This window comes from Oryzias latipes, chromosome 12 (genome assembly GCF_053564925.1).
Source record: "Oryzias latipes strain Hd-rR chromosome 12, Olatipes_Hd-rR_3.1".
NCBI lineage: Eukaryota > Metazoa > Chordata > Actinopteri > Beloniformes > Adrianichthyidae > Oryzias > Oryzias latipes.
In genome coordinates, this window is record NC_136248.1 from 15,167,030 (window position 1) to 15,191,436 (window position 24,407).

The following is a 24,407-nucleotide window of genomic DNA, read 5'->3' on the forward strand; positions in this document are numbered from 1 at the left end:
TATTTTTTTGTTCTTAAGTCATACTAAATACAAGAGACTGAACAAGCATAATAATAATAATAATGAAAAAATGAATGGGGTAAATACAAGTCAATGAATGGAATTATAAAAATATTTGAACATACAATCTATTTCTGTTCTAGTTTAGATTTTTGCAAACATCAACTAATACATAAAAAAATAATTTAAGACAGTTTCCATCTAAATGAACAAGGACAACGATGCTTTTTTTTTGTATTATCAGGTTTATTATTTGTAGAAAATCTTGTTTTTTTTCATTATTTATCTATGTATTTTTATTTTTTTTTTGTGGCACTCCCGTCCATCCATATCCACGAGTCAAGAGAGCAGAGCAGGTGGTAAAACGCCGGATAACAAAACAGACTTCCACAAAAATGTCATTACCTCAAGAATGCAATCAGGTAATGCCTGTGTGACTGACATCTTCAGACCCCACAGACCCCCCCCCACCCCCCCACCCCAGCAATCACCAGAAGTGGGGTTGCTGTCCCTCATGCGGCTTTCTTAAGATTTATGTCTGAATGTCTGACTTGTCCAAAGCACTAACACGCAAAAACCTTGTGCGTGTTTTGTGTGGAATGAGCCAGTTTGACTCCATCCACGCGCGCAGCTTTCCCCACGTGAGGATGCGTTTAAAGCCTTAACCCTAAATCCCCGAAGACTCAAATTACGCAGCCAGCGCGTCATAAATTCGCCATCCTTCACGGAGGGGCAGAGGCGCAGATCAGCCCTCCTCCTTCATCCCTCCCTCCACCCTCTGAATCTTTTGGGGAGTTCTCTCTCCTCGCTGTGAGCGTCGACAGGCGGTCTCCTCCGCTCGGCATGGTTTGGAGCGGACCTGCGCGCTCGCTCCACGGACATTTAACGCGGCATGGAGTTGACATAAGACTCGACAAAGCAAGTTCCGTTTGGTCTGAAAACAAAGTTAGTCCCTCTCAGCGTCGCTTCAGCCAGCAGTTTTCATGTGTTTTATCTGTTTGCGCTCTGCGGGCGCATTTTTTCTCTGTTTCGGCGTGATTTACGCGGCGGATGCGGCTTTTGCGCTCGACGCGCGCGTGCTCCGCAGGATCAGTCTGTCGTAGGGAATCATGATTTCTCGGGTTTTTCTGAAATCCACGAGGAATACCTCCCCTGACATGCTGCTTCTGGTGCCCGTGCTGTCGTTCCTGTCCCTGACTGGAGCGGCTCCCTCTCTGACCACGGAGCAGCTGGACATGGGGGTGGTAAGTTTGTTTCGTGCAGTTTTTGCGCACAGAAATGATTGCATATCATGCAATACTTTTCCAAACATCAGTGAGTCTGACATGTAGTTTTCTGCATCTGCAGACTCAGCGCAGACTGTTTATGATGGGGGGGATTACAAAAAAAGTCAAAATGTAAATATTTCAGGCTCAGTAGGGTATCGACATTCTCCACAGCATGCTGACATAGTAAATGTCTCACATTGATGAATTGGAGATTCACATCCGGCAGGGACGTTATACAAAATGTTCCTTTTTCTGTTATCCCTCTAAAAAATCTCTGTCATCCCTCAAACTGAGCAAATGAGTTGGATCACAGGGAGATGTGATGGAGGAGCAAATCTGCTGTACATTTTCTTATAGTGCTACTTTAGATTAATGACAGCTTCTTTAGGAGATGTACCAAATGCTATTGGGTGCTTATGTGATGCATTTATAAAAAGGAATCCATTTAGTATCCAGGCAAATGTTATTTTCACCAGATTCAGGCTCACAAAAGTTTTACCTTGAAATTCAACAAGTTACTGTTAATTACAAAACATTTTTTTTTTTGAGGGGTGGAAATTAGATATGCTGGCCCCATCATAACTTACAACATTGATTGATTCTTCTTGAATTCAGAAATTACATATTGCTTTGATAAATCGGAATTTTAAATGAGGAAAATCTAAAACATCATCAAATTTATAGGTTTAAAAGAAGTGACCAAACATTTTCTTCACATTGTCTGCACTATTCAAATCTCTGTCATCAGTTTATGTTTGATGTGGATTTTCTTGTTTAAAGGTTTTTAGGAAAGACCCACTTCCCCACGACCGGGTAGCTCCAAATTCTTCTCGCCTTTTTGTTGCACCATGTTAGGGGTTGATGATGTGAGGGGCTGTAGCTAGTGGGTGAGAGTGTAAACAGATGGATGTCGGGAATTAGGGGTGGGCTTACTCTGAAACAACGGTTCCGCCCACAACTCAGAATTACCAATTGAACTCCCTCCGCTTAGCAGAAACTATGTCCTAGAGAACGACACAAGTTTCTTTCTTTTTTTTTTTTTGCCTAAAAACGACTTTATCCAATTAAAAGATGAATGAAGTAGAAATTTAAATAAGGTTAAGGGATATATGGCTCAATTGTGTGGAAGAGATTCAGCTCAGAAGTTCTTCTCACCAACTGATAGAACTTTAAAATTGTGCCAAACATTAAAATGTAGCTTTAATTTTAATTTGAATGCAGTTAAAGCTTTAAATGCTTCTAATATTTTGAATCTATATGTATTTTTCCTGTACATAAAAATGACTTTTAAAGGTATGACACTGATTAAATGGTGAAAATTTGCACATTATGCATAAACATCTGTAAATGGAGTTGTTTATGTGCAACTTCCTATGCAAAAAGCTTCTCTTGATGTCCTAAAGACATATTTCTGTCAGATTTCTTTAAGGGTTTGACATTTTATGCTCAAACCCCCCCCCCCGTCCCGAAAAAAAAGTTATTTGGTTACTTTTACAGTAGCTTCAGAGTTGACATACTGAATTTCATTTTTATCCCTGAGAAGTGGTTAGTTATGTTTTCTTTCAATTTTATCCACCTCCTTTAATGATAGACGGTCACCGTTGTGGTGTAAAACAGTCATTGTTTACTCCATCACAGGCAGAAGCATATTTTCCCTCCGGCTGTTTGTTTGGAGAGCTTAGTCGATCACAGGAGCTGGGCGGGCAGAATGACAGATGTGCGCCCTTTTCCCTCGTGACTGTCTGATTGACTTTTAAATAAGACTTTCTCCTGCATTGATGAAACTGCTCTCAGCTGTTGAAAACAGGTGGATAATTGGTTGTCGAGGGTTTTGGTGGCCTCTTGCATCCCGGCTCGTTCGTGTTCGTAACTGCAATACATTTGGGACCCGGTCTGGAAAAAAACAGTCTTTTGCCCACAGAAGCATGTCCTGATATCCAGCTGCATAATCCCATCACACTTTCAAAGCCACGGTGGGGCTTTTAGTGGGGCTTGAGCACGGGACCTATTTGTTTCTCTGTCTACCGGTTCACAGTGACCATAATTAACTGCCCTGTAAAGGGAAGCGCCGCTCGGAGGCAGCTACACTCCCCTCTTGTTGTTATCAAGTGCGGGGTGTCAGTGCGAAGCACCAATCTGTAATTTTCTGATTTAACAGGAACTACACAGCAGCTTTTGTGTTATTTTCACCATGTGTGACCCAGTGTGATGTCATAGTACCCATGAAGACTGTTTTCAGCTCTTGTGCAGAAAGTTCCCACCAATTCACTGGAACAGGAGCTTCATTGTTCTAAACAAACAAGCAGAAACAATGAGGGTCGTAAAAGGTCTGGACCTCCCCTGATGGGAGAATATTAATTGGTATGATGCCTGGAATAAATGTGTTGCAACACAGTGGTCCCCAAAAAATCCACGACCTACATTTTTTCAGTTTTACTTGTAATCTGATTCTGAAGGACGTTTTATTTTGGAAAGCTACTGGATTTTCCCACCACATCAGAATCATGTCAAGTCATTCGGTCACGTGTCCTAAATCTATGGAGTTAATTCAGTCCCAAAAATCAGAAATGCACACAAGCTGTTTCACAAATACACACGCTCTGATTCACAACTGTAATTTTATGCAAACGTGCAATATAAATTTGGAAATCCATATGTTGTGTATCACAAATGCACACTAAATGTTTCACACATGCACAATAAGTGTTTATCACTAATGTGCACGCTGTGTTTCACAAAAACACAAGAAATGTTTCAGAAATTCATAATAAACGTTTCAGAAATGCACAATAGATGCTTCACAAACATGATTTTTAGGTACACTTGTAATATGAACTCACAGATCGTGCGAATTGCAGAATGTGCATTTACAAACCCGCTCTCATTTGTGAATCTCCCCACATTCGTGAGAGAAATCCCTGCGGTCAATTTTGAGACTCTCCTGACGCAGCAGGTCAACTAATGTCATCATTGGCTAATAAATCTGTCAATCACACTCATCAGCAAAGCAGGCGTGTTCGTTTACAGTCAATCGAATGGCCCCTTAGACTTAATCTACGCTTTCCCAGTATTTCTCAGTATTTCCCAGCATTGAATCCAGCGAACTGTGTCCTGGTGATGGCATTTTCAATGAATATTTCATTCGGAATCGTTTGCTACTCCTTTTGCTCTCTGTGGGTTCCGCACATTTCATGACCTAAAGCAGGGGTGCTGAGATTTGATTGGCATGTGAGCTACTTTTTAGATGACAATGTCTTAAAGATCTAACTACATATACAGTGCAGACCAAAGGTTTAGACACACCTTCTCATTCAAATGAATCTTCCCATTCCAACCAAAAGAGTGTCCAAACTTTTGGTCTGTAATATATATATATATGTATGTATGTATATATATATGTATATATATATATATATATATATATATATATATATATATATATATATATATATATATATGTATGTATGTATATATATATATATAGTAGTATTTTGAGACTAAAAGACAGTTTAATAAATATAGTGTTATGAAATAGTGGTACATAACATTTCTTTATTGATAATTCAAAAACTAAGAAGAAAGAGTACACAAATATTTGTGAGGAGATACCTTTAGTAGTAATAGATGAGGCGTTATTACAAAATCAGAAAGCAGCGACCATCGTATTTATGCTCTGCTGTAAACCGTGTGATTTGGGGAGCATGGCATTTCTAAAGCCTCCTGGCTCCGTGGGAAGCGCGTGCCACGGAAAACACTGCTTTCTAAGTCAGCTCAGATTTATCAGTGGGGCTGCGGAGCCGGAAGCAGGAGGAGACACTGGGGCGATCCGGGCGGATCAATAAACACTCCAGCGGGCTGGAGTGGTCTTCTGCCGGGGACTTGACGTGCCGCGCGGCAGAAAGCGACTTTCTGATGACAGACACAATTTGCGCTCAGTTTTTATAAACACGCATGTGCAGTGACGTATGTATCAGAGGAAGTCAGATTGGCCGTTCTGCATGTCAATCAAGTCACGTCCTTCTCTGTGAGGATTTTGATTGGCTGGCGGATTTTTTAGAAATAGATTTTTTGGGTTATTTATCTTTGCTCGCCTGCGATCCTCCCTCATCTCTTGGAAGATCGATCGGTCGATCGCGATCGACGTAATGAGCACACCTGCCGTTAAGTCTCAGCAGCGCGTCTGTGTTTTGCCAATGAAAACAAACAAAATCCGAACTTCTTGGATGTGCATTTTGTGCATATGACAGGAAAGCGTTTTGCCGACCTCCGCTAGCTCCATGGAGAATGCGGGTGCTTGTGCTAGCAACCGCACCCGCAGTGCAGACTCTTCCTGGAAGGGGCGGATCCTCACTTATCCATGTCATAATTTGAGAACCCACTACTTTTAGTGGTTTGGGAGGGGCTGGTGCTCAGAGCCCAGGTTTTTAGAGGAATACTCAGACATGCATGAATGGATTGAAATAGGTTTGTTTTTTGAGAGGAAGGAACATTAAAATACACTCAAAAAGTCCCTTTTGTATGATATAATAGTATTCTGTATATACCCGCCAAGAGTAGAGACTGCATTCTGTGCAGATGTCCAATGTTACGATAATGCTGCTAATAACTTTAAAAGTCGGATGGGGTTGAAGTTGGTGTGGGATTATTTTAGCTTCCACTTTAACAGTATAGGTTAAGGAAAAATCTATATCAAATTTTAATGGTTCATACATGAAATATAAAGTGAAATTTAAACCAGTGGCAGATATTTTACTCCTCAAAAGTCATGGGAAACTGGAAGCTGGAAGCCTCGTACTATAAAAATATTTGTATGGCATTAACCCTTGTGCTATCCTAGGCACTTTGACATTGGGAGTTGGGTCATCTAGACCCCACAAGACAGTGCGCGGAACCTTTTCTTCAATGATATGTGATCTTCACTGGTGTCCATGGATTACATGAAATCTTTCCACCTTTATCCACATTTGTCATGGTAGGGAGAACACGTCAATGTAAGGGTGGGGTCATCTAAGATAGCACAAGGGTTATACCGTTCTGTAGTCTGAAAAAGGTTGGTAGACCACAACAGATAAGGAACAGCTTATCTAAAACTAAACTTTAGGTTTATAATATTGAAGAAACTTACTAACTTCGATAAATTTTCTTGTCTATTTTCCTTAACCACATGTGACCAAAAAAAAAAACGAATTAAACTTAAATTAGCTCTGATGGTTTTTATAAGTAATGGTTACCAATAAAGAAGTGAGCTAGATCTTCATCCGAAAGGAGGGTTTGAGTGATATCCAGATGATGAAAGAGCCAGTTAAACCACAGTGGGCCATCAGATGTTTTTGGTGAGATACATAGAGAGGAGGAACTTGGTTGCAGTAACTATTTAGGAAGGTTACTTGTCAAAGGTGTACATTCCTGTTCTGTTGACCGCTGGAGAAATTAATAATGACCAAATCAGGTGTTTTCTGTCCAAAGATGTACGTTGACACGGGGCTCACCTAACAGCTTCAACTGAGCAGGAATGTTAAAAATGTTGACACTTTGGTCGGGTTTCATCCCCTTTAAATCTGCACTCCTCGTTTTTGGCCACTGTTGTTTAAAATAATTAAGAGTAGAAAAAGGCACTAAGGTGAAAACCTTCCCCTTTTCACTAGACTAAATGTATTGATTAATCCTTGTGCTATCCTAGGCACTTTAACATTGGGAGTTGGGTCATCTAGACCCACTACACAGTGCTCTGAACCGTTTTTCTTCAATGATTTGTGATCTTCACTGGTGTCCATGGATTACATGAAATCTTTCCACCTTTATCCACATTTGTCATGGTAGGGAGAACACGTCAATGTCATAGGATAGCACAAGGCTTATACATTTTATAGATGTTTTTGTGATGCTAACTTAAAATTCCAAACGTATTTTATCCACTTGTAGTTTTGTCAAGGGTCGCTGATAGAAAGAGTGTTGAACTGAACTCTGTTAGCTAAGCTGATTTCTATTTTTGTTTTTTACATGGGACTCAATGAAAAATGGCAAAACCTGTCATCTGTGATCCTTAGAGGAAACATTTCATATTTACAGCTTTGTTTTCAATTCTGAAACAGAATTTGGGATCTTTGTAAGAATATTAAAAGGCAGGCAGACACTAAACAGTCTTATCCACTTATCTTAAATATAAATGTGCTTTTATTCTGAAAATCAGTGTTTGTTTGTTGTTCTTGTTTATTTTTTAATAGGGATTGCAGGTTTAGTTCTGTACTGTTGGTAACTTGGAACTGTTTCTACTAAAATATGGATTTCCTACTTGTACCACATGTAGTAAAGACTTTTAAGAGCACTACCATTTCGTTTTTAGGCTGAAGACATTCTATAGGAGAGGAAACTGCTGTTTTCTGAAACATGAAGCAAAAAAAGGGGGAAAAAGTGAAAGTTTCCCATTTGGGTTAAGATTCTCATTGCATAATGAGAAAAACCAACCACTGTGAGTCAGATGTTTGAGCTCTTTATGTGGTAAATGTTTCCGCATAAAACAAAAATACTCAAAACCACAAATAGAACACAGAGTTTTCAAGCCAAGACATTTTCTTTTATATAAAATTGTTCCCGTGGTGTTACAATTATGATTATGAAGTTTTTATCCAAAATCCCAACATCTAAATGTGTTAAAAAAGCCGTATTTTGGTTTAGTTTAGTTAGTTTAGTTTATCTGAATTCTCTGTTTCCAAAATCTCCTCTATATGGGCGTGGCCGTTGTTGCTGAGCTGTGTAGCCCCGCCCTTGATCCTCCCTTTCTGCATGCTGCATCTTGCATGAGTGAAAAGCTCAACTTAAGCTCAAACATTTCTCTTCAACGATAAAGAAACCGTAAAAAGGGACATCTTTTTGGTTCCAAATTGAATTTTTTTTTAATTAATGTGTGGGATGACAAAACGAATGTGTGTACCATACCCAGCTGTTTAATGAAATTACACATGGAAAAGAACTTTAATAAGACCAGGAAAAATGGTTTTTAATGACATTATAATTCAGCCTACATTGCAGCAGCAAGCAGCACTGGCTGTGACTCAGAACTGATTTGATGCTAGCACATGCAGAATGTTGAATTCACTTACACAGCAAATAAAATAAAGTGCCTGAAAGAAAGTGACTATTCGCACATAGTTTCCAACGGACCCCGAGGAAGGGTTAAGTTTAGGATTACAGGTTAGGGTTAAAAGCTCCATTCTCACCGAATGTTAATGTTAAGTTAACCGTACAGACGCAATCTAAGGTCCAGCGGTACAATTTGAGCGACGGGTGCGGTGTAAAGGTCTGGCAGCAGTGGATACTTGGTACCCATCTGAACCAAATCACCAACCAAAGGCGGGTACTCCCTGGGATAGTCTGTGGCAGGGCAGAGGAAGTTGGAGCGATCGCGACCACTATGCCGACTCCTGGTAGGCGAGCTGGCGGCCAGACAGAGACCCATTGCGGGATGTGGAACCAGCCTGCTCGGGTTTCCCTGAACTTTTTGATATTTTTCTTATTTCCATCAAGGCAATAATAAAAAAAAGGTCCCGGGTGATTTTATGCTTGTTTTTATTTTGACCCTCTCTGGTTAATGCGGGACAGCAAGCCTTCAAACTCAGTCAGAGAGAGAACACCTTTAAATTTAAGTTTAATTTTAAACACATGCAGCCAACAACAAAATCCAGCCTTGAACGCATTGAAAATACAGCAATGTGCCATTTTATCCTGCCGCACCTGAGGTTGTGCACGCTAGACGGGATCTTGTCTGCAACCAGATCCTTTTGTTGGATGGGACAGGTCAGGGAGCCTGCTCAATGCACATGCACTCCTGGGCCGTTGTGACATCACAACAGTGAATTAATTCAAACCGAGCGTCATTGCGAGTTTGAATGAAAGCGCATTAAAAGGAGAAATACTTAGGATTGCAAAAATGAAATGATTTCTTATTCCATTTGTTCTCTTTCAGAAAAAAAATGCCACAAGTACACGTTAAAAACTCAAGAAACAGGATGGAAACAGGAGGACTTTTAATCATCAAAACGAAATCTGAAACAGTGAATGATTTGAATTTGCTAGAATGCAATTTTGACATGAAACCAAGGATTTGTGAGGATAAAACAAAAAGATTAAAAATTTTATCCAGACTGGAGTTTGTTCGCTCTGGTGCTTCGCAATTTGTGTGAAGCAGCTGCGCCTCCTAATGCAAGTAGGTCTCCAGAGGCAAGGGGGGGTCCCCACAATGCTCATGTCCCAAATATTTTCATCATTTTAGAGTTGATTGCTTTGTATTCAAATGAATGTTTTAAAATGCTTAATTTCTGATTTGAAGTCCCACTTTGATAATCTTTTATTTATTTTAAAAGCGTTCCCAGTGATTTTTTAATCATGATGATGTCGTTTTTAGCCAAAATTTAAAAAAGTGAGGATTCAGTGCTTGGGTTTCTGTGGTGTTTTTCATCATGTTCTGTTTTCTTTGTCCGTCTCACCAGGTTCAGGTTGATCGTCCACAGCTGGCTTCATTTAGTCAATCACCTTCAGTCTATTTAAGTGTCTGGTTTTCAGTTTCTCATTGTCATGTCATCTGTTCTGCTGTTTTACGGCACCAGTTTGGTTCTCCCATGGTTCTGTCATGTTTAGGTTTTTTTATTAAATCTTTTAGTTCCTGTCACTATGCCTGGTCTCCTGCATATTCAGTCCTACATCCTACACCAGTTCCTGACAAAAAAGAAATCTTTTCCTTTGCTAGTTCAATAGAAATTTGGCAAGGAGTTGTGAGTGGGACTGTTTGCATGGAGGAAGCCTCCCTCCACATCCCGACATCCATCTGTTTACACGCTCTCTAGCTACAGCTACGAACTTTCTCCAATGGTAATTTTTTTCACCGGCTACTCATTCACAACGATTTGAATAAAGAAATACTCAAACACAAGCTTTTTTGTTTTTGATTGCTTTTGTTCATAAATGTCTTCCATCGTGAGAAAAACACTACAAGAACATGTTAAAAACACAATTTTCATCAGACTAGGTCTTTAAAATATAATTTTCCTTTGTTATATTTAGAATATTTCCTCTTAAATCTCACTTTTTTTATAATTTGTCACATTAGATGTCCGAATACAAGGGGAAGATGTTTGGCTCTACAAAAAGGTTTTGATTGAGCGCAAACTTAAAAAAAAAAATTTTTTTTCTTGTCAGATTGTGTAATTTTTCACTCCATGAGCTATAAGGAACATAAGGAGATTAGAGGGTTGGGAATGCCTAAAGGGAACCCCATTCCTTGCAAGGCGGCATCTAATTCTCATTTAGTTTTATAATTTACTCAATGAGAACACCATCTGGTCTCGGGTCCATTAAGTAAAAAGGAAAAAAAAAAGCCTATTCCGAGCTGCCTTTCTCCACCCACCTATCCTTGCCAGACCTCATAAGGCTGAAGTCGCATGCAAGTGGCCTGCTCAGCTCCTCTGCCACTACTTCTCATTAGCTCTGTCTTTGCTTCTCTTAAGTGGGAATTTCAGCAGTATCATATTTTGTTCCCTCAGCTTTTTTAGTCTCCTTACGTTTTCTTCCGACAACCCAAATTGGAGGCTCCTTCTCTCCCCCTCCACCATGAAATCATGGTTGTTCTGAATATAACTAGAGGGCTAGAAAGGGGCTCAAAGAGAAATCTGGATGCAGACGCAGTCATGAAAAGTATAGTGGAAGGATGGCTACAAAGAAATGAGGGATAAACCAGAGAAGAAAGCACATGAGAAATAATCAGAGAAAGTTTTTACCTTTTGATGCTAAACTTTAAATAGTTTTGGAGTCGCTGGGTTCAACTGTTCCACGGCAATATCATGTGAAGCTTCCAGGTCATTTCTGTGCTGTATTTTCTTTTTTTTTATTTCTTTTTTTTAATCAGTCGTTTGGACTGTTGCCAAGTGGGACAAAGCTTATTTTTTGATAGTTTGACTGAAGTAAAACCTTTTCCCCCTCACACACTAGATATGTCTTCCCTTCATGGGCATCTAATAAATAACTAGTGATATGAATATGAGGGACATTATAGCGAATTTTTGAGGTACACAATTACCCTTTGATAAATCTTGTCAATGAATTCAAGACAAGGGAACAGGAAAAAAAACTATTTAACTATATAAGTATTTCCAAGGTGTTTAAGAGGGGCTATGGAGACCCACTCCAATGTGCTTTTAGACATACAATTAAGCTTACATTTGCATTTCTGAGTATTTCTTTGTTCGTATCATTGTGAATCAGCAGCAGACAAAAAAATGCAATTGGAAAAAAGAAGAACTTGCATTTGTTAGGTGCAAGAATATGCTGGGGGGGCACAATCTCTCTGCTCCGCTCCATTCTGATGCATCCACTTGTAGACGAATAAATCCATGTATGTCTTTGTTTTCCAGGTCCAGGCTAGTGTCTGGCTCAGAACTCTACAGCTGGATAGCTCCAAAGGGCCATTTTTGTTGTACCGGTAATGCTAGTTTGGAGGTATGAGGGGCTATATACAAATGAATGACAGGAAATGCAGCAACTCAGAGGCTAATTTCTAATGAACTCCTGCCACTCTGCAGAAACTATGTCCTAGAAAACAACACAAGTTTTTATATTGGCTTAAAACAGCATAATCATAATTAAAAGACCATTGAGAACGATTCTTTACAATAGATCAAAAGATGATTTGCATGACATTCTCAGCAAGACATTCTCTAAGATTTTTTAAATTTCCCTTAATGAGGTTTCGGGTTGCTTAAAAGACACACTCCTTATATCTCTCCCCTTGGTTCATTCTTTGATCTAATTCATATGCATTTGCTGAAATGCACCTGACTTTCATTGCCATAAAAGTTTTTTCCCCTTATCTGTGAGTTGAGATACGGTTTTACATTTGCTAAACAAAGTGAACTACCAATAAAGAAACAAACTTTGATGCCAACCAACATCCCAGTTTGAAAGGGCCTTAAAAGAGGCAAAATAGATTGTTTCGTTTTAAAATATTGTGTAAAAATTGCAAAAAAAAAAGAAGGGAAAAGTAAGTTAAAAAAATGTGTCCTACGCGAAGTTTCATCTCCAGTTTTGTGGGTACCGGTGCCTTTTTTATGTGGTTTTGTTGGTTTATGCGTACATCACAGACACACCAGGTTGTATTTGTCAGTCAACAACAGCTGTTGCTGATGATGCTAATCTAAGGTTTTCAGTTGCTTACTGCTATATTATTTTGTTTTCCCCTTTTTTTGAGGATTGTCGCACAAAACATGTCACATCGAGATTGTGTTTTATTGCACTTTAGATCATATTTTAGTTTTTTTCTTCTTTTGGTCAATTTAATAAATACTATCACTACTATTAAATCTATCTCATGAATTTTCACAACCATCATCTCTACAGTGGGATTGACTTAACATGTAAGTTCCCCTCCGATCATCTTTTCATCTATTTTAAAGCATTAGCTTTTAATTATGATTCTGTTGTTTTCAGCCAAAATTTTTAAAAAAACTGTGCCGTTTTCTAGGACATTCTGTAGAGTGGCAGGAGTTCATTAGAAATTTGCCTCTGAGTTTTGGGCATGACCATTGGCAGGCGCCTGTGTTTGGCAGCGGAGCCGCCACCAGTGTCTGAATGTGTGAGTGAATGTGTGTGTGACTGGGTGAATGGGTCTGTGACTGTAAAGCGCTTTGTCCTTGTAGGAAGAAAGGCGCTATATAAGTATACACCATAAGTATACGCCATTGGTGAGGAGTAACCCTGCCCCCCTTTTCTGTCACACATAACTGAGAGTTCTCTGTTTACGTCACTGGTGCAACAGAAATAAAACAATATTGGAGCTATCCAGCTGTACAGTTTTGAGCCAGATTCCATGTCATACAAGGAAAACATGGATCTATTTGTCTGCCAGTGTTTGCATCAGAGTAGCAGGGAGACTTTGGCCCGTCATTTCAGTTGCTGCGTCACAACTGTGAGCTTTTTAACCCCTGTGCTATATTGGCATGTTAACGATGGATGAATGAATGAATGAATGAATTTTCTTTGTATTTGTCCTCCATCATCAGTAAATGCAGCAAAAACATGTTAAAAACAACAAAAACACAATTTTCTTCAGTTTTTTTAGTGAGAATGTTGGGAAAAAATCATTAAAAGAAATTTCTATCACTGAAGATTTTATAGCCAGTGCTTTGCATGTGTCCTATGCCTTGGAATATTTACTCCTTTTCTACCTGTGAAATCTATACTTTGTGCCTCTTGCCTTGGCACAGTTGTTTTGCACCAGTGACTTTTCTTTTTTAGTTTGGTTAAACAGCAGCAATATATTTAATATTGTGGCAAAGCCGGGCTGATTTTCTGCGACATAGTCGCACGCAAGGCTGTGTTTTTCCATTGGCTCCAACAGGCTCTATTACTTGTGCAGGCCAGCACCACGACTCCTATAGAGACAACCTCAAATCAGCTCCATGTGGACCCTTCTATTTTAACATGCGGAGTCTTGCCTTCCTCCTTGTCTTCGACCACATCAAGGCTGTGGTGGCTGTTCCATTTCAGAAGACCGATTCCTTCTTGTAATTGCAGTGGTTTCTGGTCCTGTGCTGGCTGAAATAATCTATAGCATTGCCAACCAAACTGCCAATGGACCGCTTTAATAGCTGGATCAAGAAAACCCCAAAGCAACAACAAAGCTACTCTGAAATTACTCGCAGAAATTGGCAGAATAGTAGCAAATGTGGGTTTGTGTGTGTATGCCTCTTTTTGATTGTGTATTTATTTTTATTTTTTTCATGCAGGATGGCTTGTGCGTTTTGAGTGATGGTCACCACCACACCAGTGAGCTCATAGTTTGTCTCTAAAATTGATGTCTCAGAAAGTAAAAGAGGCTATAAAAAAAGGAAAAGGGAGCGGATTAGGGTGATTGCCGATCGTCTTTGGAGTCAACTCCCAAGTAGAGTTATGTTGTCATGATCTGATTTCCCAAAGGTATCTAAGTGAGGAGTATTACAGAAGTGCGAGGAAGACTATAAGAGATTGAGTGGGTGGTAGAAATAACTTTTGTCTCTATCCAGTTATCACTGATGATTACAACTACCGTCTGCAGTCCACAAATGATTCTCAGCTTCCTATTAAGTGAGTTAAATGAGCTACTTACTAACAGTCTGCTAAAACTTAAGAAGTATCTGGACTGCAGTTATGTGTGAAGGGTAGGATCAGTTTTACATTTGCATTAAGGTTAAACCGCAGAGCAGGCCTTTGCTCTTTTAGGCTCCAGTTTAAAATAGACCAAACTACACATTGAGATGCATAAGCGTGTTCGCGTCTGGGGTGAATGTGGAAATGCCAGCTGCTTGCATTCCTCTGCCAAAGCCAGAGACATATTGTAAGGATCACTTTTGTGACATGCTGGGGCTATTTTAGAGCTGTACCATGCGTGCACACAGGGAGTCTTTAAGTATTCCCCCACAAACACTCCTTTGAACTTTATATGGTAGCTATAAACATGGATTCCAAGTCTAATACTTTCTCATAGATTTAACCTGCTCTGCCACAAACATGCGGATTACTATGGGCACCACTCTGTCCACATGAAAACAAATACTTTTACAACCAAAGTCTTTTCTGGCCCATCGTCCACGATAGTTACTACCTTAACAAATGTACCAGTTTTGTTTACATGGCAACCAGTTGCAGCTTGGTTAACAGAGCTTGTAGTGTCATGCCTGGTTTACATTGGTCCGTCTGCGGTGCGTGGGGAGTCTGTCCCATAACCTTCAGTTGGTTTACATCGTCTGCGTTGCGTCTCCGGTCCAATCCCTTCTCTCCCTGGTCCCTGAAGGAGTGGTTTGTCCTGCCACCTGTGTGTCCAGTGGTTCATTCAAAACTTTCCTTCCTCACTGAATCCTTGTAAAATACATGTTTTGTGTCGTAAATGATATGTTTTTGTACTTCCAAAATTAAAGTTACATTATCCATGATTGCTGGTGGTGCTTTTTTAATTTGTATTTATAGAGACAAAATCAGATACAATGTTTAAAAAAAACAAAATTTTTTTCATTGTTGTTGTTGTTTGTAATTAAAGAAAAACACTTAAAGACCCACTCTGATGAAAATCATGTTTTTGATGTTAACATGATCTTGTGGCATTTGTCTGCTGATGGAAAACCTATATAAGGAAAGTTAAGCTTAAAACTGCGATTGAGTATTCCTTTATTGTTGTGACTCAGGTGCAGAAGAAAAAATGCTGTAAGGAAAAGGTTGTAGGTGTGACGTAGAAGCTATAATCGGCGGGCCACTAGCTTCCTGCTCCCCTCCATTCTGAGCCTCCACTTGTAGATTCATGGGCGTCTTCGTTTTCCTTATCTGAGCTGGTATCTGGATCAAGACTGTACGGCTGGATAGCTCCAATGTTGCTCGCCATTTTTGTTACGCGGGTAATGTTACTTTGGGGGACGTGAGGGGCTGTAAGCTAGCAGGAGAACGTGCAAAAAACTGATGTTGGGAAGTGTGGGCAGGGTTACTCCACAGGGTTGGTCCTACAAAAATGAGACATTTCTTTTTAAATTTGCCCCAAAATGGCGTAATGATTATTATAAGACCGCTGGGAGTTCTTTTACAATAAATCAATAGATGATCGGAAGATCGTTTTTATGAATTTTCTTTTTTTTTTTTTTTAAATCAGGAAAATAGGGAAAAATGTATCTTGAAAACCCAAAAATGTTAGCGGACAGTTGATGAAAAGATGGTAGATAAGACCCCTACTGATGATGGGCATTTTGGGTTTCTTTAAGCTGTTTTACACAAGCACTGCACACTCGATGAACTAAGATTGTCATAGTAATTTGAGTCTTTCACTGTGTGTGAAAGGCAAATGCAGAGCGTCCACCTTGGCACTCTGTCTCTTTCACAGGCATGTCTGAAGAAGTGGCCAGACTGCTGGGAGACACTATTATTTCCTTGTCTGAAAAAGTCTAGAATAACTTCAAAAGGGCCACTATTTTGAAGTCAAAGTGAAAATCCTCAGTATTACACTCTGAGATGGATGGTTGAAACAGAAAAAAACAAGTGGAGGATTGACACTGTGATAGTTAAGAGCTTGTATGTTTATTTATGTCTAACTTGACAGTCTTCTCTTTTATCTTTTGCTATCAAGGGAAAGTGGCCAAGCTTTATTCAGCTCCTCTGCCTTCAGGGCTTTCTCTCAGTGTCATGCCGCTTTACCGCCCACAGAGAGGGGAGCTTCAAAGAAAGTTTGGGGGTTTTTCCCCTGAGCGAAGCCACTGAAACTTGGGGTCTGTTAAATGATCTCCAGTTACAGTGGGTTTTTGTAATTGGCTCCATCAGTTTGGATCTCCTAAACCTCTTGTGGATTTCTTCTGCGTATTAGATGCTGTGCCACAATCTTTGTCAACTAAAATTACCCCGGAACTTTTATCCACTGTTTATTTCAGTGTGAGACATTCATTCATGTCCGGTTTTGATGAAGCACTGAGCATTTTTAGGTTATTTTTTTTTTTAAATTAATTTAAGTGTTAAGTGTTATTGGTTTGCTGACTTTTTTCCCAAACAAAATTAACTTGTTAAAAAGGAAACATTTAGAAGCATCAACATACATTAAACATATTTATTACTCAAATAATTTACATGAAAGTGTAACAAAAAAACACGATGTAATAGGCCTATGGTTTTTTTATCTCCTAGAGGGAAAATTAAGGTTTTCTTTCTCAGGTTTTCAATAATTTTCTGGTATAAAATTATAGTAAATAAAGAATGCATTGTCAATATCCTCCCTTTAAATTCATTTTGATTAACATATCTTGTACATTTTTTATCAACTATACTTTTTACTGCATTACACTTATCAATACTTGCTTTTAGGGCTGGGCGAATAATCGATTATTTTGGTTAATTCAAATTTGTTGTTACAGACAAATTATTGTTGGGAAAATCGAGATTTTATTTTTCCAACTCTTTGCTCTTTTGGAGAAAAAAACTATGTTATCTTATTATTTATCTAATATATTCCATTGTTTTGGATTTTTGTTAAAGAAAATAATAGCAGGGAGAAAAAAAATCGAAAAAATTGGAGATTTCATTTTTTGGCCATATTGCCCAGCTCTGCTTGCTTTCTACACTTTTGGGTTTACATTTTTAATTTCATTGAAGTGAACAGTGACACTTTGAACTGTTTTTTCTTTTAAATGGCTATGCTGAAGTGGTTCGAAAGCTGAGGCTCCATTTTTCTTTGTTTTATCACAAGGGTGCGTGTTCTTATGGCTCCCCTATGGAGAGATCAAATGTGGAGATCAAGTTTTTGGTAACCCTGGTGTCAGACAACTGATGGGACTGTAACTCTATCCACATTTTTACAAAAAGGCTGAATTCCACCAGTGTTTGTTGTTCCTAAAAGTGTGGCGTACAAAATTATACATGCTGTGTGAAAAACTTCTAGGAAAAAAAAAAAGAGGTCTGTTGAGGTTCATTCTGTTCAGTGTGGTTCCACTTTATTTTTAGTCCCCTATTGTATTCTTCACTTTCTCAACTCTTCATTCTTTCTTTGCCTTTTGGTCTCCTTTCCCCCCTAGCTCCTCAATATTGACAGAATTCACAGAGGTAATCTCTTTATGCACTTCTTATGCATCAGAACATATTTCCGCTGACATGTGTCTCCTCACCTTCTTCGCTGCTCCCCCGGGGAACAGACAGGAGTTGAGTCTCAGCTCTCCACAGAACCAGCTGTTTTCAAACCCAGGATTAAGCAAGTCACTTGCAAAGACATTTTTAATCCTTGTTGTCACATTTTCACACTTGCAAACATGCAAATTACGACACTTTTTCATTCCAGGTTTCTTGGAAATGAGATTTTCACATTCAAGTAAATGGAAAGTGTGTGTTGGAACGAGCAGGTCGTCAGAGTGTATTGCATTCTTTCAACATGTCAGACGGAGATCCCATTAAATGCGCATTGTGTCTAGAGAAGAACTAAATACGTCCTGAAGTGAAGTGATTGAGTGTTTCTGCAGATTGATGCATACGCCAGCTGCTTACAAACTAGTGTTCTGGAATATTAACCACATCCTACATTCATGCCTTTCCATTTCACTACATACCATCTACAGAGCCTTGCTAAAGTCGAGAATATCCAAAGTGAAACCAAGGTCTCTTTAAAATTCAGAGGATTGATAAGTAGAAATTGCAAATTTTTATGTTATCCTTAGTGTATATCCGCCATTACAGCAGCTTGCACTTTTTCTAAGATGACAGTGTCACTTTAGAAAAATGAGCTTCTGAGGGGGAAGAGTCATAACACATGAAGGATGTCTTTAAAAAAAAAGAGGACTTACTGACACAAGTTGGGTCTTTTAGTTCTGTCTTGGCATTTGCAGCATTTAATTAAAAATACTATATATATAAACTTTTGGTCTGTACTATATATATCTCTATATATATCTATATAGAGATATATATATCTATGTATAGATAGATAGATGGATAGATAGATATAGATAGATATAGATATAGTACAGACCAAAAGTTTGGACACACCTACTCAAAGATTTTTCTTTATTTTCATGACTATGACAGTTGTAGATTCACACTGAAGGCATCAAAATGTGGAACTATATACATAACAAAAAGTGTGAAACAACTGGAAATATGTCATATTCTAGGTTCTTCAAAGTAGCCACCTATTGATTTGATTTCTGCTTTGCACACTCTTGGCATTCTCTTTATGAGCTTTAAGAGGTAGTCACATGAAACGGTCTTCCAACAGTCTTGAAGGAGTTCCCAGAGATGCTTAGCACTTGTTGGCCCTTTTGCCTTTACTCTGCGGTCCAGCTCACCCCAAACCATCTCCATTGGGTACAGGTCTGGTCACTGTGGAGGCCAGGTCATCTGGTGCAGCACCCCATCACTCTCCTTCTTGGTCAAATAGCCCTGGGAACCAGTCATGTAGAGTCCATCGGTTCACCTTTTCTGCGTCACACAAAGACACGGTGGTTGGAACCAAAAATCTTAAATTTGGACTTATCAGACCAAAGCACAGATTTCCACTGGTCTAATGTCCATTCCTTGTGTTCTTTAGCCAGAACAAGTCTCTTCTACTTGTTGCCTTACTTTAGCAGTGGTTTCCTAGCAGATATTCTACCATGAAGGCCTGATTCACACAGTCTCCTTTTAACAGTTGTAGAGATGTTTCTGCTGCTAGAACTCTGTGTGCCATTGACCTGCTCTCTAATCTGAGCTGCTGTTAAACTGTGATTTCTGAGGCTGGTGACTCGGATGAATTTATCCACCGCAGCAGAGGTGACTCTTGGTCTTCCTGTCCTGGGGCGGTCCGCATGTGAGCCAGTTTCTTTGTAGCGCTTGATGGTTTTTGTGACGACTATGAAGAACCTACAATATGACATATTTTCAGTAGTTTCACACTTTTTTGTTATGTATATAATTCCACATGTGTTAATTCACAGTTTTGATGCCTTAAGTGTGAATCTATCATGAACATAAAGAAAACTCTTTAAATGAGAATGCGTGTCCAAACTTTTGGTCTGTGCTATATATATATATATATATATATATATATATATATATATATATATATATATATATATATATATATATATATATTGTGTGTGTATATGTAAAGATTGTTGAAACAGTTCATTAAAATAGGACACTCAAATTCTACAATCACGTATTAGGGCCACCATAATAAAATATGAGTTAAAGAGTTGATATTTTACCCAAATGAAGTTGTAATTTTATAGCCTATCATAGCAGCATTGATGGATTTAGTCGGCGCATAACGTGGCTGGGGGCTTTTGCAATAAATGTTATTTTCGAAAAAGTATGGCTCTAGTTTACTTCCGTCAATTACAACTATTTTCTCATAAATTTACGACCTAATTCTCGTAAACTAAAAAATTTTCCTCATTATTTTATGACTTTATTTTAAAATATATAATCATTTTTTTTATTTTTTTATGTTGGCCCTAATACTTTGTTGTAAGATTTACTGTGTTTAAAAAAAAAAAAGAAAAAAAAAGTGGGGACGTGTATTTTAGTCATTTGATTTTTTTTTAAAAACAGCATTTTTTTGTTCTCTGCTAAAAATCCTTTTGTCAAAATTAAATTTTATTAATATGTAAAATTAAGTTTATTTCTGCAGATTTTTGTTTTAAAGACATAAAGATTGACCTTTTTGCAAGAGAAACTATGATAAACTTTGTTAGCTCGTGAGTTACTACTGACTCGTAAAATAACATGAAATCCAGCATTAACACAACTTAAACTTAGTATCACCAAAGAAAAATATCCACTGAGTGTAACTCAAAAAATATGACTAAGTTCAAAGCAAAGTTGATATTCAATTAACTTCTCTTAAAGTTTAAATTGAACTGTTTTACATAATTTACTTCAGATTTTAGCTCAGAAATACTTTATGGATTGCCAAAGGGAAATCATGAATTTAATTTAAATTAAACTTCTGACCAGACTTCATATTTTTAATGTATTCTTTTTTTAATCATTTAGACCCAATCCCGACTTGTTTACAAAGCTGGAATAAACTCTTTCTTTAAACCATTTCGTGTGCACTACTTGCAATTATATAACTATTTAAGAACTGAGACCCTGCTTAGACTGAAGCTCAGAAATATAAACATAGTAAAAAATACTATATATAAAATGCTAGTTTAGCCTTTTATAATCAAAATATGTAATATCTGAAGGGACAAATCATCACATTTGAAGAAAATATTCCAACTCACATGAATGGTAATTTGAGATCAACAGTTAGTTTTCATCATGCTGACGTTTCTGCAGCTGTGTCCTTAGCATGTTTGGAAACTGACAGAGGACACCAAGGTGGGTTTATAACACAAAAAGCTCCAATTTTGATTCAGCCACAGTTAGATTCTGTCATTCTGTGTAAAACTTCTGACTCCTATGAGGATCCAGTATGAGATGGCTGCTTGGGATGCCACAATTCTCACTTTAACCCTATGTTACACCATTGAACCAAATCATGGGGAAAGTGAATCATTGCATCTCTACTGCATAGTTTGCATACTTTTACGTTGAAAGTCTTAAACATATGTGTTACACCTGGCTTAGTATAGCCAACTGAAAGGGTGATCTTCATTATTACTTGTTTTTGGCAAATTAAAAAATGATTTTTTAAAATTTTATTTAGAGTTTGTTAATATTGTGTAACACAATAGTCATATATCTAACCAGGTCAAAACCATGACCAATAAGTTGAGGTTTGCCTTTGTTGGATCCCTAACTATATTTTTATTTAGTTCATCTGTTTAACAAATATGTTCAACTGTTGGATATGCATTACGTGCTGCTGGAGGCCTGGTTTTGGACATATGAGCCCATTTTCCCTGGTGACTGCAGGTTGGTCATTCTTGGCTTAGTCTCTGGAATCAGAGGAGGGAATATGCTCAGGATTCCCAGGCAGTGGCATGTAGTCTGGAGCCAGAGGACCTTCTGGGTGGTTTGTGTCTTACGCTGGACTCTGCATCAATAAATCACCAATTGATCTTTAACAGTGGTGTTTGTATTATAAGTACCTATGTGATGCCTGAGATTATTCCTCTACTTCATTAGAGCTGTGATAGTAATAACTGAGTCTTGCACATCATGTAATCTTTTGTACAGCTTAAAATAAGCCTCCCATAAAAGTATACATCTGTATATACATATTTTCTTTCTTGCAAAATTTAACCTTGAAGTCAGATTTACACAAATGTAAGAAAGTACAGAATTAAGTGTAAATCTCATTCATCATTCAGACTGAACGTCCAACCCAATTTGTCATATTTCTACCACTCAGCCCACTTTTTAATCTTTTATTTCTTTTATCTGTTTGGCAAATGAAGCTAAAAGATCCGCTTATTTCTGTAGAATTAGATCGACTGTCACGACTTCAGAATATTCTTGGGCGCTTTTCTATCAGGCACACCTCAGGAAGCTTAGGAGTTTTTTGGTGTCATACTTTGAGTACAGTTTCTCTTAGGATAAGCGGTTGATGTAAAACAAGAAACAGATTTTAAAAAAAAAGGATGTTATCAGTCCATCTGCTGCAAAACATATGGATATTCTGACAAACGTCAGTTAAAAGAAATGTTGTCATTAAAGTGCATGATTGGAAGCTGAGGACACCTTGATGTAGAGCATTTCAATCTGTGTGATATGGATTATTGGCCACTGAAATATTCTTTTAGGAAGATCAGTTTTGTAGATTAAAATGTTTATAGTCAAAGCTTTCCAATTAAAAATCCTTCTTAGAGCTTTTTCATTTATTAATTTATTTTTATCTGCATTCAAAAATGTATTTCCCTGTCTGTGGATCTTGGTGGAGTTGTTGGGTCATGAATTAAAGTTTGGAACAGCAGGTCATAACAAAGTCTCTTGTTATGAAGCAAAACTCTTTGGTATGTGATGCACCAGGATTAGCTTTCTAAGCATTTACCTGGTGAACTTTGTAAGTACATCTGCTGTACTGCTTAAACACTGGAGTTTATTGGATATATCACACTGCTCCAAATGGGTATTATTGGCTGTAAATAATTATATATTGGTATTAAACTATTACCAGGCAGTTAGGATGATGGAAAATGGGTGCAGAATATGAACTTGAAATGCCAGAGTAAAAATGAGAGGGCAAAGTTCCTGTGGGACTTCCAGATCCAGACTAACAGGATGGAATGGCGAACCAACCAGACATTGTAGTGGTGGGTAAAGAACAGAGGAAAGCCATCGGGGTGGATGTGGCAGTGCCAAGCGATAGGAACGTCAGGAAGAAGGAACATGAGAAACTGGAGAAATACCAGGGACTCAGAGAAGAACTGGAGAAAGGTAAAGGTGACAGTGTTGCCTGCGGAGCACTTGGGGCAGTGACCCCCAAACTGGAGGAGTGGCTACAACAGATACCTGGAAAGACCTCAATAAATATGTATATATATACACTGAAGATAAACACAGAAACATAACTTCACATGAAATTGGAAAATTTCATGTATGAAGACAAACCTTACAAACATTGAAAGTTTAGCATATTCTTTTAAATATGTGATTAAATGATCCTGTTTGTATGGTTATAATGTAGTATTTAATTGTTATTCTCAATTCAGTGGTGGAACTCATTATTGAAGAAGTGTGTAACAAAAGTGATGTGAAGAATCTCCTGGTACTTTAAAATCCTCCTTTCAAAGCTTTTTATTTTTAACCTTAAGTTTGACTGCTGAAAGCCAACGCACATCAACCTTTTAAAATTCCAAGAGGTGGAAAATAGATCTGACCTCATTCTTGTGGCGTTAAGGAACAGTGTAAACACTATAATGGAGTGTGCAACATTGCGACCCTTGGAGAGTCAGCGAGGTCGCGGGGTTAAATGTCTCCTAGTGACTCATTTCCTGTCAGGAGGGCGAAGATGCAGGGACTCCGCAGCTGTTCGTCAGGGTTAAAACAGAGAGCTATTGTGAGCCGGCAGAGATTACATGCACTGATGCAAAACTGACTCAGTTTGACACGTGACACCCTAACCGGATATTTTCTGTCACAGACATTCCTCTTTTATGTCTAATGGTGGCCAAATTTGAAAGCCATCTGTCATTTGGACAGATTAGAACAAGGATTGGGGTGATTTATCCTGATGAGGGCTAATTTGTAGTGATCACACACACAAAAAAAGCTGTTTTTAACCTCATGCACATGCATAAATTAGTACCCAGTTCTGGTTACGTTGTTTATTGTAACCCTTGCAAATGTCACAGCAGTGTCTGTGCTGAGCCCAATTTGTTGGATATCGATAGAAAATTTACTGACACAGTAACCGGTCAGCATCCGTTTTAAGTACAGGGTAGGAAAATGTCAGCGCGGAGGTCAAGAGGGATTAGTTGGTTTTGAAGCTGTTGTTGCTATGGAAAGATAATGGCAAAGAATTTTTCTTGGAAATCGGCTGTTTGGAAAGAGGTTGTGGTCGAACCAAAGGCGCCATGGTCATTATTCAGTTTGTTCCAGCTGATATCCTATATGCAGAAGATGTGACACAAATCTAACATGAGTAAAACCAACTTCATGAGTAGATTTTTCAGATTGATTCTGCTGTGGTCTGGAGTTATTTCTCCCACCATATAACATCCAACGGAG

General features: G+C 38.4%; 1 protein-coding gene across 2 annotated transcripts in view; it reads left to right on the top strand.

Annotated features, from left to right (window-relative positions):
• Window positions 1-608: 608 nt before the first annotated feature.
• Window positions 609-24,407, top strand: part of mmp17a (matrix metallopeptidase 17a) — a 122,394-nt gene continuing 98,595 nt past the window's right edge. Inside the window, exon 1 of one of the 2 annotated variants that reach the window (XM_023960393.2) lies at window positions 609-1,244. In XM_023960393.2, the coding sequence (XP_023816161.1) occupies window positions 1,110-1,244 (135 nt within the window). In that variant the 5' untranslated portion in view covers window positions 609-1,109. Of the gene's footprint in view, window positions 1,245-12,557; window positions 12,671-24,407 lie in introns of those variants that run through there. The other variant, XM_078955747.1, reaches the window with a different exon arrangement.